The 12,528-nt window shown below is 43.9% G+C and overlaps 3 protein-coding genes across 4 annotated transcripts in view; 1 reads left to right on the plus strand and 2 right to left on the minus strand.

The window, feature by feature from the left end:
- On the minus strand, positions 1 to 10,160 carry ALDOB (aldolase, fructose-bisphosphate B). The gene is made up of 9 exons (XM_054810328.1): positions 10,036 to 10,160; positions 3,437 to 3,558; positions 2,945 to 3,156; positions 2,376 to 2,430; positions 2,062 to 2,222; positions 1,748 to 1,831; positions 1,088 to 1,262; positions 733 to 932; positions 1 to 509 (listed from the first exon to the last, which is right to left on the minus strand). Exons 2-9 carry the CDS (start codon positions 3,546 to 3,548, stop codon positions 414 to 416), a joined length of 1,095 nt encoding a protein of 364 aa, XP_054666303.1. The 5' UTR covers positions 3,549 to 3,558; positions 10,036 to 10,160; the 3' UTR covers positions 1 to 413.
- Positions 1 to 12,528, plus strand: part of RNF20 (ring finger protein 20) — a 63,907-nt gene that overhangs the window by 1,728 nt on the left and 49,651 nt on the right. The window lies entirely within an intron of this gene.
- The window catches only part of PGAP4 (post-GPI attachment to proteins GalNAc transferase 4), a 24,615-nt gene continuing 18,608 nt past the window's right edge, over positions 6,522 to 12,528 (minus strand). For both annotated transcript variants that reach the window (XM_054810326.1, XM_054810327.1), the window contains 2 exons: positions 10,036 to 10,235; positions 6,522 to 9,908 (listed from right to left, as the gene is read on the minus strand). The gene's annotated coding sequence lies outside the window, so the exon portion shown is untranslated. The remainder of the gene's footprint in view (positions 9,909 to 10,035; positions 10,236 to 12,528) is intronic.

Consider the following 12,528-nt stretch of genomic DNA (forward strand, 5'->3'; position numbering starts at 1 on the left):
TTAGTTTTGAATTATTGTTTTATTCCCATGATTGAAGACACAATCAGGTTTTGTAATTCAGGATTTTGGCTGCAAAATGTGGTAATGGGCAAGGGTATGTATTTGTATTGCTAGGGAACTACTTAATCTGCCTACTATTCTGGGGGCTAAGCTTAAACCAGAGGGAGAGTGGGTTCATTCATTGGCAGCTGTTGTTTGCTGTATCGAAGGAATTCCCCTTCCTTGGAATGTGCAGGTGAAACAATAATATTCCCTCAGTAAATTGTGGGATCGAAGGGTGGAGAGGAAGCTAATACATTTTATCTCCAGCTCTGTTTAGGGCAAGGGAAATTAGATTTTTTTTGTTTTTCTTTCATTTCTGAACATCTTCCAACTTGTGAAGAGAGTCAGGATGAAGGAGGGTTACTGCACTTTCAGTAGGTGTAGCTGGCAGTGAAAAGTGACTGCATGGCAGCTGTGTCAGTCTTCCCAGACATGACATACTGTCCTTTGCAAGCCAAACTGTTAATCTGAAAAAGAAAGAAAAAAGAGGGGAAACCAGTTAGCTTGGAGTAAGAAAGGCAGATGTAGAAAGACAGCAGGAGTAACCAAGCTAGCCAAAAGCACAGACTAATATCCTGGTAAACCTGAAACACCAGGAGGGGCAGGAACAAGAGGAGCCTTAGGAAGGTGACAACGTGTCTTTCTTCATGGTAACCAGCTCCTCTCTGTGCTGGGGGGGAAGCCTCCTACCTGTGCCCGCTTGCGGAAGGCCTCCTGTGCAGCCTTCTTGTTCTCGCTTTTGCCCACCCATGCTGCCAGGGCAGAGGCTTGCAGGGCTCTCCCGTATGAAAAGGTCAGTTTCCAAGGTTTAGGCAGAGGGGACTGATTCATGGCGTTCAGGTTGACAGAAGCCTCCTCTTCACTCTGACCTCCCGACAGGAAGCAGATTCCTGCAAGAAAGAGGTTTTGAGGCTTAGAAACAGAGTGCTCCAGCCACTGCAATCCCTGACCTTTATGTGCCAGAGGAGCAAGCACATCAGATGTAGGAGCAAAGCCAGCAAGAGTCACAGTGTGAATGGATATATAGGAATGAATCGGGAATCACCGGGAACAGCAGCAGGAACGGTGCGGAGAAGAGTAGTGACAGTTGCTATGGCTACATCCTGAGGGGTGTACTTCTTGGGGCAGGAATGTCCAGCCGTCACCATGTTGGGTTTCAGTAGCGTCCCTTCCAGGTATACATGATGATCATTCAAGGCCTTGTAGACAGCAGCCAGAACCTGAAAACAGGAGGATTGAATACAGACCTCTGCTCAAATCTTCACCTCAACCTGCTGTGGAAAGACAGCTTATTCCCTGGGAAGGTGAGAGCATCAAATTGAATTTTGCTTTCTCATGAAATTTATCACAGGGGTTGTAGCCCCGGAGACACCACTGCTTTTGAGATGACCCGGATACCACGCTTCATATTTACTGGATTTGTCCTTGCAAACTGATGTACTGAAAGAGGGTTAAGTGTTTTTTGGTCCCAGTCCATCCTTCTGAGATTAAGAATGCTTATATTGGCAGTTTGAGTGGAAATCCAAAAGCATGGATTCTACTCTTACATTTGCTGTTAACTCATTATTTGACTGAGCAACTCACTTTCATGATGCAGTTACGAAGTGCAGTTTTGGTCAAAACTCTTTGAGATTTGTGAACACAAACTCTGCATAAGATTAGCTGGTGATTTGTGAATGGGAGGAGACGGTCGGGAATCTCTTACCTTTTCTGTGACATACTGACAGCGCTGGAGATCATGGTCTCCATCAGGCAAGATTTCTGGCTCCACAATGGGCACCAAGCCATGCTAAAAAAAGAAAAATGGGGAAGTCTTTAGGGATGTGGAAGAAAAACTGTCCTGTCAGTCTACCCTGACTTTGGTGGGATTCCTTCTTGCTGCACTGCCCTTCTTCCTCATCTTCTCCAAAACCCTTGTAGAGATCCACCTTTCAAGCGGATCCTTACCTAGCATGTTATCACAGGGAACAGTGAGAAGGGGCAACAGCATCTCAGGAAAGGTTGCTGGAGGATACATACCTGCTGGCAGATGCTGGCATAGCGTGCCAATGCATTGGCATTCTCTTGGATGGCGAGTTGAGAGGGTGTTGTGCTGGTGATCTTCAGCACTGCACGCCACTTGCCAAAGTCAGCACCGTCTTTCTTGTACTGGGCACAGCGCTCAGCCAGTCCATCCAGCCCTGCAGATGAGAGAACAGTGCTTCATGAGAGCAGTTCTTCAGGACGTAGCTCTGAAAAGTGCCATGACACCAGCCAAGGCTGCAACTCAGGTGAATCACCCCATGGCTTTTGCTGCAGGAGTCATAGCGTAGGCTCCTTAGATCTCTCCTTACCTTGGATGGTGGTTTCTCCATTTGTTCCTGCTAGGGGTGCTGTGCCTTTATCCAGCTGTGGAGGCCAGAAAAACAGGAAGGGTTACAGAGAGATGGAGATCAGTCTCATCTTCGTACCCACGGCTAGTCTGTCTTTGCAGGCTGACCGTGAGTAAAATGCAGGGCTGAACATGCTAAGGGTGCAAAGGAGGGAAATGTTGGAGCTAAGGGGAAGAAAATGAGTTAATTGGGTAAGAGGAAGGGGCAATGTGTAGATGGCTGCAGGGAGTGGCTCGAGAGCTCTGTTAGATGCCGAAAAGACTAGACTTAGGTTACTGCATGCAGGGATTTAATTGCAGTGAATGGTGAGTATATGGGAGTTAGTGGATGAAAAGTTCCTGCCTCAAATGCAAACGTGCCCCTGGTTAGTTATAGAAAAGCAATGCAGAGAATGGTGGCAGAGATCCTCTAGGGATTTTAAAACCAAGCACAAAAAAGAAAAAAAGTGGCAAGAGAGAGTGCAGCCCCATATATAATTTTCACTGGAAATGGGGTTTCGATTATGCTCCTAGCCAGGCATGTACAGATACCTTTATTCCCACCACAATGCCTTTTTCTTTGATGAGAGCTGGAAATGGCTTTCCATTGCTGTCTTTCTGATAGAGGGTCTCATGGAAGAGGATCACTCCCCCAATGCTTTGGTTGATGGAAGCATCTGAAGAGAAGAGGATCTCTCTAAAAGCCCGGCGATTCTCCTCTGTGTTCTCCACATTGATCCTCTGCAGCCTGTTCCCCATGGTACCTAGCAAGGTGGACAAAGGTCAGACAGAGAGGTGTTAGGCTTGACTGGCCTCCTGGTCCCTGTATGTAGTAATGAACTGGGGCTCCAATTCAGAGCTTCCTTTCTCACTCCATAGTTTGTCAGCTTTTGTTGCTATAGACACAGCTCTGCCTGGCTGAGTTGTTCCTGCTCAGTCAACAGTTTTTGAGTGGTTTTCATTTACTCCACTGATTTCAAAGATGAAGCAAAATTAAGAGAAAAAGTCCTGGGTCCTGCTAATTGATTGATATCCAGAACTCACCCACTGATTCATCTGCAGCTAAGATCCCCTTTCCTGAAGCTACAATCCGCTGAGCAATGTCTGAAAGAGCTTTCTTCTGCTCTGGAGACAGCGCTGGGAATTGGTGGGTCATCTTGACTTACCTGTGGAAGACAATTATGGTTACAAACTGAGGGAGACTGTATACACAAACTGTGGACCAGAGACACCACTCAGGTATCTCCGTTGGAGGGCTCTCCGTGCTTCTCTGGTCCATGTTATCATAGGCACGTGCCCAGAAATCCATTCGAGTTCTTCTTGGCTCGGTGTGTCTGGCAAACCAGAAGAGAGAAATGCAGGAGCCACATCCTAACACATCTTTCTAGAACCAAAGTGGGAAAGACACTGTGTTTTACATGGATTTGCTCAGAGACTAAAGGAAGGTCAGTCTGTCATAAAAACATGCACCAAGCTAACAAGTATGCTAATTGCAGACTCTGCAAACTCTTTGTGAAGCACGTACGACTTTTTGGTCCCAATCAGAAGAAAGCCAATTATCACATTGCTTACCTTTACGCTTTTCCTAACAATGCCCCTCTCTCATGCCTTGGCAAATGCTGGCAGTATTTGCTACTTGGTCTAGTTGATTTTCCATCCCCACCCTCCTGCTTTGGTCTGTAATTTTCTCATCCCCATGTCTGCTTTCAGAACTATAGCACATTGCTTTATGTAAGACCTGGGGGTTTAGAAGGATTCACCACCCATTTCTATCTTTTCAGCTGTAGCAGAGGCTTACCACCTGCAGACACCCAGCACCTGAAATCCAGGTTCTGTCTTGTTGTGACAAAATGCTTGATCTTATTAAAGTTTTGATTATATGGCATTAAATAACAGTTTCTGAGATCATCTGAGTAGTCCAAGTTACTTCCCTATGTGTATAAGCCTGTGAGCCTGAGAAATAAAGACTGTCTTCCCTCTGTTTATCATGTGCCATAGCTAAAGCAACATCCAATGTTTTATCAGCCAGTGGTAAATCCATGAGATGAATCATTAAAAACACCACAAAAGATCTCCAATAACAAGTTTTCCTCCAGAGGGGTAGGCCTCTGGGCAGTGTCCGCATTTTCTATTCTCAAACTTAGCCTTAGAGGGGAGTGAGAACATGTCATTTCCCCTTTCACCACATGCCAGAGATGGCCAGCAAATATGTCTCCCCATGTAAGCATGTACACAGCCAAGTCCTCCATCCTCTTTCCCTGCACACAGGTATTGCCAGGGGATGCTTGTCTTGCCCTCATTGCTGAAGGGTGTAATGGGCAGAAAGGACCAGGGTTCTGGCAGCAGTACTATCGCAGTACTGTGACAGCTATAAATCCGCATCTCTGATTTACAGTGGAAGGTATTTTGGTATTGGTAATGTTACTGTGCAAGATTCAAATGGTGGTGTCTACCAGTACAGACCAGTCAGATGCAGTGTCCAGTTGCCTGCTTTACCTTTTTGTGAGTTGTTTGAAACTAGAATTCATCCTATGCAACTTATCAACAGTGAGTCATTCTAGGTTTAGGGGGAGTTTGAAGGAGTGCGTGATGAAGACTGCGGCAAATGAGGGAGGGTTCCCTCCTTTTCCAAGCGCTGAAAGGCCTTGCTCTGCTCCTGCAAAAGCAGGCTTTGCTGCACTCCTCTCTCTGTATGCCAGGCTGTGGCAGAGCTCTGGGAAGCATCCTTCTACAGTGGTGACCACAACTCCATTACTCCCAGCTCTTACCCTGTTCGTCCCACCTAAAAGAACTTGCAGAGCTATGGTTTATACTGCACAGCTAATTAAGTTTGCCTGTAACCCGCCTTATCCCTCACCTGCTTTCTGTGTCTGATATGTCTCTTAGAAATAGGAAACAGGCTTGTTATTACAATTACTGTAATAATAGTTTGTGTTGTAAGCACTTCAATCAAAACCATAGCACTGTTAAATAAATTAATATGCAAAATTATGAGGAATCACTTCAGTAGTTCACAGTCTCTGTGGAAAAGACTGGAAAATTGTGATCTGGCAAGAATATGATCTTGTCCAAGGTCAAAACTAATGAATTGCTAAATCAGTAATGGGATTTCAGAGTTGCAGTTTGGAGGTATGCTACAGCACAATTATCTGTATCCAGATAATCTTTAATCCAGCTAGCTGAATTACAAGATCATCAGTTATTCTAGTTATGTTGTTATGGGTATACTTTCTCTCCAGCAATGCAGTAAGCAATGGGACTAATGTCTGTTGTATCTTACTTGTTTCCAGTGTTTGTATAAAGATAACAAAAAGACAGTTATCACTCAAAACCAGCCTTCAAAGCAAAATGCTGAAATATGGAAATAGGAGTTTTCAGTGGGTAATGCTGATCCAAGTGAGTACTCTGAGAGACTGAAACAATACAGTGTAGTTCCACAATCATGAATTGGAAGACAGCAGATTATTTCCAGTTTCCATGCAAGTATCTAATTGTGTGTGAAGGATTAGGTGGAGATTTGCCAAAAGGCTCCCCAAAATGATCTGTAAGGCCATGGTGAGTAGTTCAGCTACCCTGCTGAGTTACAAGGACAAATAAAATGCACAGTGTTTCTAACTGAAATGGTGAAGAAATGAGTGCAAAAGTGCAGTTGTAAAGCTAATGATAGCTCTAAGGTCCAGAATGTTCAGGTACCCTTGATTTAGGACTTTATTTTTCTGTGATTCTTTCATGAGGAGCATAATCTCTGAGGATCTTCCCCATTGGATTCAGAAAGGGTGTCTCTGCTGTAAGTTACTGTTCTGAGCATTTAAAGAGGAGCGGAGAAGGCTTACACTTCAGTAACACTTCATACAGCTGCCTTGTAAAGAGTAAGATCCCAGCACATCCACAGAAACATTAATGTCCCCCCCCCCTTAAAGAGCTGGATATGTCATCTTACAAGTCCTGAGGAAAAACAGTTGTGCCCAGGCTGCCAAAGCTGCACTGCTCATTTCATTCTTCCAAGAACAAAGCCTATTATTTGCCTTATTATTCTGCTTTATTTGCTGAATTCGACAACTTTTCCAGGCAGGAAAAAGCTTGAAGGAACTGTCTTCTCAATACCAGTATCTAGGAGTTGTCCCACCAATGAAGTTTTTAAAGAAATTTTATTTTTATTTACCCATTTTAGGCTGTGGGCTAGTATCATAGTGTCACAAGCTCAAGTAATTTCACATTGATTTGACATTGTATAAATACAATCTGTTCTCTTTGTGGTAACTACTTACATAACATTGTTAAAAAGTGGAAGAAAAAAACAAAAGAATAAAACTGCACAGAATGCACAAACCCCCCAGCTTTATGGCTACCTTGAGTGTTTGTCAGGCTTCAACAGCTCCTTAAGCAAACAAAGTTCTTTGTTCAGCCCCCAGCGTGTAACTGGCAGGAGGTGGGGGTGGGAGAAAAGGGGACAGCACAGTTGTAAAAGTAAATATTGTACTGCTGAAGTCTCAAGTTTTTCTCAGCTACGGTAATGGAAGACTGCAGGAGAAGTATCTTCATGAATATCAGCACAAGCACTGCATCCTGTTAATATTAATAGTGAGAACCAAAGGGCAGAAGCAAGACGAACGGCAGAAGGAATAAACTCTTACTTTCCACTTCAGATCATCTTAGAAACATTAATACTTCATTGGCATCTTTTCTTTCCAACCAACCTCAAGTGACTGGCATCTTCTAATCTTACAGAAAATCTCACCTGAGTCCTGGTTTGCAGATGGGAAAAGATTGGATTAGATTCTGTAGGTTTTTCTCTTGGGTGTCTTCATTGCCTTCTTTTATAAAATTGGTTCCAAAAGTGCAGGACCAAACTCTCAAAATATGATTTGTATTCCATGCATGTAGCTTTTCCTGTTCAGTTACTAGTAAAGACAGCCCTTCAACATCATCTCTGACAGTTAGCAATACAAACCGGATGTACATGTCGTTGCACTGCGCACACAAGAGATTCTGCTTCCAAAGAGCAGGTTTGAAGAAGCAAAAGTTGCATATATAGATAGATAAATACAGTTGATAGGGAAAATGAAAACTATTCAAAAATTTAGCCCGTCACATGTATGCACAGTGTTAACCTGACTGGATTTCCTCCTCTTTTACACTTGTATGCTTAGGAGAGACACACATAATGAGTTATGTACCTTATATTCTCATTGCAGTGGATAAATCTATTTATTGCCCTCACCTCTCTATGGAGCTCCATTGAAAAGCTACTTCTAAGTACATCTGGTTACTTGGGCATTGGGCAAACTGATAGGTATGAACAGCTGGGCAAGCCTGGCCCCATCCTGCTGATGGAGCACATTCTAATCTAGCCTGCAGATGACACCAAGCTGGCAGGACTAGTCGATACGCTTGATTGCTGGGCAGCCTTCCAGAGGAGCCTGGATGGGGGGTGGGACGAGACCAACAGGAGCACCATGAAGTTCAGCCAAGACAAATGCCCAGCCATTGCCTGCAGGGCAGAACCCTGGCAGTAATCCCACCAGGGCTGGTGGGACAGGGGAACAGCTCGTTGGAGAAGGCCCAGGGCCCCATCAGGCAGAGACCTGAACAGGGGCCAGCAACGATGGCCGGCAGCGTCCTGTGTGAGCAGGGGTCTGGCCCAGAGAGCCAGGGGAGGACAGGGATTATCCCCCTCTGCACAGCACTCTTTAGATCACATCTGGGTACTGCATCCAGTGTTGGGCCCCTGCAGTACAGGAAAGACATTGACAAACTGGAGCGAGTTCAGCAGATGCCACCGAGAAGGTCGTGAGCTGAAGGACTTGCTCTGCGAGGAAGAGGCTGCAGAGCTGGGTCTAGTTCAGCCTCAAGCAGAGATGGCTTCGGGGGCACGTCTCAGCAACCCCAAATACCTACAGAGTAGTGATCAAAGAGGCAGAGCCAGGCTCTTCACAGCGGCATGTGACGGGAGAGTGAGAGACAACAGGCATAAGCAGAAACTAGAGAGATTCAGACTGGATAAGAAGACATTTTTTTCACTATTGGGACAGCCAAGCAGTGGAGCAGGTTGACAGAGAAGCTGTGGTGTCTCTGTCCTTTGAGACTGTCAACACCCACCTGAACAAAGCCGTGAGCAGCCTGATCTGACCTTGTATCTAACCCTGCTTTGAGCAGGTTGGACTACAGACATCCTAATGTCCCTTTTAGCCTGAATTACCCTGTGACTCTGTGTGAGTACTTGCTTTAGGGAGTTGAAGTGGAAGTGGTGCCTCCTGTGTGTATGAAGGAGCTCTGAGGGAAGAACAGGATATTGCTCCCTTTATCTTTTCAGTGAGAGTGATGGTTTTAACAGAGCAAAATGTTTCATTTCTGGGTTCTAAAAGGTGAGTCAAGGGTATAGGACCAAAAGAGATATTCAGACTTCTGTCATCTAGAAAAAGCAGCAGATTTTTTGATTGACATACTAATTTCACCATCTTGATAGGTCCTTTGGGGCATATATGATGGTAAATTGCCTGGTTGGTTTTAGTCTCTTTTATGAGGGTGAGAACAAGGGAGTTTTCCATCTTCATGCTCTGTCTAGGGACCTTGCTTCAACTTCATATCTCATGTGGATGAGACCTGCAGTGCCCTGTCCTGATTCCCATGTTAGCCTCAGACCAAAGGCTACTGCTCTGAGCAAATGAGCAAGCCCTGAGCAAATGTACCCCATTTCATATCTCTAGCAAGTATGAAAGGAGGTTATGTACTCAGGGACCTGGCCTCTGCAGTCAGTGCAGAGCACTCCTGGAGCGCTCACGATGGCTAGAGATGGCTGTGGTGGCAAGAAACTGGTTTCTTGGAAGTAAGTGTGGTCATTAGGGTGAAGCTGCCTCTCAGGGCTGTGGTCTTCTCAGAAAAGGTAAAAAAATGCTGTCAGACTTGCACAAGAATTCAAGTCTTGTAACGCCAGCAGGGGGGAAGCGGTGGTGAGGGTTTCAGGTGGGCTACATAGTTCTGGGTGCCAGGCACATGGGATAGTTGAGAAAGGGATGGAGGATCATAGACTCAATGAGGATTTGAGTTTGTTCAGCAATTTCCTGAAGCTAGCTGTTCACAACTTGAAAGGTTACAGCCTAATGCAAAAGCAGTTTTTTGTTTCCTGTGCTGCAGACTACCTTACACCCCCCTGCCGAAGAATCTCATCCACACTACTGCACCAATACTTCAGAAGAAGCTGTGCAACGAACACACATAATTACACTTTCTGTCAGCACTGGTGTTTGTCAGGACCAGCTGCATTCTCCAGTCATTCTCTCTTCCGCTTGCAAAACATAAATTTATGTACTCCACAAGCATAAACAAACACAAACAAAACAAAGCACTAGAAAGCAATGCAGGTATGTTATTGCTCTAGTCCCCTTAGACTAAGGATTCACTTACTCCAGGAGTTCTGAGTGACTAAGCTAAGTTAGAAAGCCAGTGTTAGCAGCAAATGGGTCACATTGGAAGATCACTGCAGAATGGCTGAGTGCTTATTTCTTGCAAGCTGTTCCTGGAACAAAAAAATAAAAACAAAACCAAAAACAACTCCCCAAGCCCACTTTAGATAAACACATTGTGTCTCAGCTGCTGATATACGTACCACATTTACAGTTTAGAAATGAAATGATTATACTTACGTGTTTGGGGACAGTGCCTCTGCTGCTACAAGCTTCTAGTGAGATGGTTGCAAGCAAAGAGACCCGGTCCTTCTAATCGCCAGCTTTTATAAAATTCTTGACAGGTGTGGTTTGTTGGGTTTTTTTTTCCCTCCACTCCTTCATTCTCCCTCCTCCGCAGGCTGGTTGGGGAGGTGTCATTGCTCAAGGTTGGTCATTGGCTGTCAGACCACAACCACACACACTAATGGGACCTGGTCTCACTCTTGGTGTTCCTCCCCTTTCCCCTCCCCTGTCTATATAAGGCCATTCATGATGCAGTGAAACTGAGACATTTTCCAGTTATTTAAAATTGTTCTTCCTTTTTCTAAAACAGACTGAAAAGAACTACAAGAGGAACCACAGACATTGTTTACAGGCATCTTGGGCATAACTTTCCATTTAGGGTTAGATTTTCTGGAAGCTTATGCTTAGGAAACTACACAGTGCAGGAAAGAAGAGTAGAAAACAAAATGCAGAAACAATGCAACAGATCCTTAATTGACATGAGTGACTATCATTTCAGTGGCCTCCTAAATGTTACATTGATTTTCCTCACTTGAAAATTTAGCACAGAAACATATTTTCCTTTTCCAATTAGTATATGGAAAGGCAAAATGCAATGCTACAGTATCAGGGTTAATGAAACTGCAAGTTCTGATTCCCTTTCATGCAATGTATGTGTGACAATTGTGGTTATTAGAAGAAATATGCCCACATTGAGGTGCACAAGTGCAAGCCAAATTTTCTACCAAAATCCCATTGAAACACCTACCCATATTACAATGACATACAAACTTTGCTAAGTTGCTTAGCAAAATTTTCCTGTGAAAAATGCTAATGGTCTATAAACATTATATCAGCATTGCAGTTTATATGAAATCACACTACAGCTATGCACCAAATCCGGGTAGATAGACTTGATTTTTATTTTTTTCCCCCCATACTGCAGGTCAGTACTCCAGGAGGGAAGCACAGCGTAGGGACTGTTAGGCAAACATCATACTCTCAGCAACAGCATGCTCTTCGACCTTGGACATTAGCATGTCTTTACCACAAAGACCCACTGTTTGCGTGAAAAATGACGTAGTTTCTCCATTTATTTGTCTCATGTAGTGGCACCTTTAACCTTTACATGGACACGGTGAGACACCTGATTTCTCCTTTCGCTGAGCAACACTGTCTTCATTAGGGCACTTCCTCCTTGAGCCTGTCTCTTCTAGAGCTGCAAGGTCAGTGCCTGTAGGAAATCTTAAGAGCTTACATGCTGCAAGCGGTAGCACTCTGTCACAGACAGCAGAGAAACCTCTGAAAAAGCTGAGGATACGGTCCAAATGAAGGTCTTATGCTTGTGTTGTTTTCTTTAACATTCTCCTTCCTGTTCCATACCTTTTTGCTGAAGAATGCTGTGGCACATAACATGGACACAAAGCCTTCCCTGCTTTACAGTGTTTGCTTTATATTCTGTTTCTCCCATCCTAGCAGAAAGATGAACCCCATGTGTATTAACGTTTATCCACCACAGAGGCATCTAGTATGGGTTAAAAATATTTTTAATGAAATACATTATCTAAGACCCTCTTGAGACCAAGAAGATTTCATACTGACAGTCATCTTCAGGGCCACAGAAAAAATCAGAGTTTGAGTGCTGTCATTCCTGGTTTGCTTAGAAGCTCTCACAGGCAGGAAAGTACTTGGAAGTATTTCTTTCCCAGTGTCATCTGTGATATGATCTGACAGGCTATTAGAGAAAAGCTGGGGGAGTTTTCTTGAAAAAAATAGTGTCTGACATTTAGAAACCACTTTAGATAATCCCCTGCAGCCCACCTTGTGTTCTTAGCTCTTTCAGAAGTATATATATGTATTTCCAAGTGGGTAATGGCTGTATGTGCCTTTCTAGTCCTTCTGAGCCAATATCCAGCACTTCAAGCACTAGGACTACAGATCCTAGCAGAGATTCCGAGGACTGAGGAGAAGAAAAAGTGAATGGACATGATGGTTAACTTTTCCATTTAATTTAGGAATGGTAGCCTTTTCAGGCTAGAATATGGAATGGGCAATCATGCTAGATAATGTCACTCTAAGGTTCAGTACTCTTAACATGCAGACCCATGATACTGACCATGCTGTGAAGAAATTAGTAGTAGAGTGATATTAAAATGACACTGGAAAAGAGTACATATTTTCATCGTCACAGGTATGTTATCATAGTTTGGGTATACTTACACCTCTAAAAATCAGGTTATAGTGGTATCACGTATCCTTAAATGGTAAGTGGAATAAGCTTGCATTGTGAGGGGAATGCAGTGTACTTGCATTTAACCAAACAACTAACCTGCCCCATAAAAAATATCAAATCATTGCCTGCACTAATTATTTTATGGCAAAATTGGTGTATTATCCAAGTTGTAAACCTGTCTCATTGAGTTACTGTTTGAACTCATAGAATTGCCAACTGTCTCAGCTTTCCTGTGA

The sequence above is a fragment of the Grus americana genome, chromosome Z (genome assembly GCF_028858705.1).
Source record: "Grus americana isolate bGruAme1 chromosome Z, bGruAme1.mat, whole genome shotgun sequence".
Lineage (NCBI taxonomy): Eukaryota > Metazoa > Chordata > Aves > Gruiformes > Gruidae > Grus > Grus americana.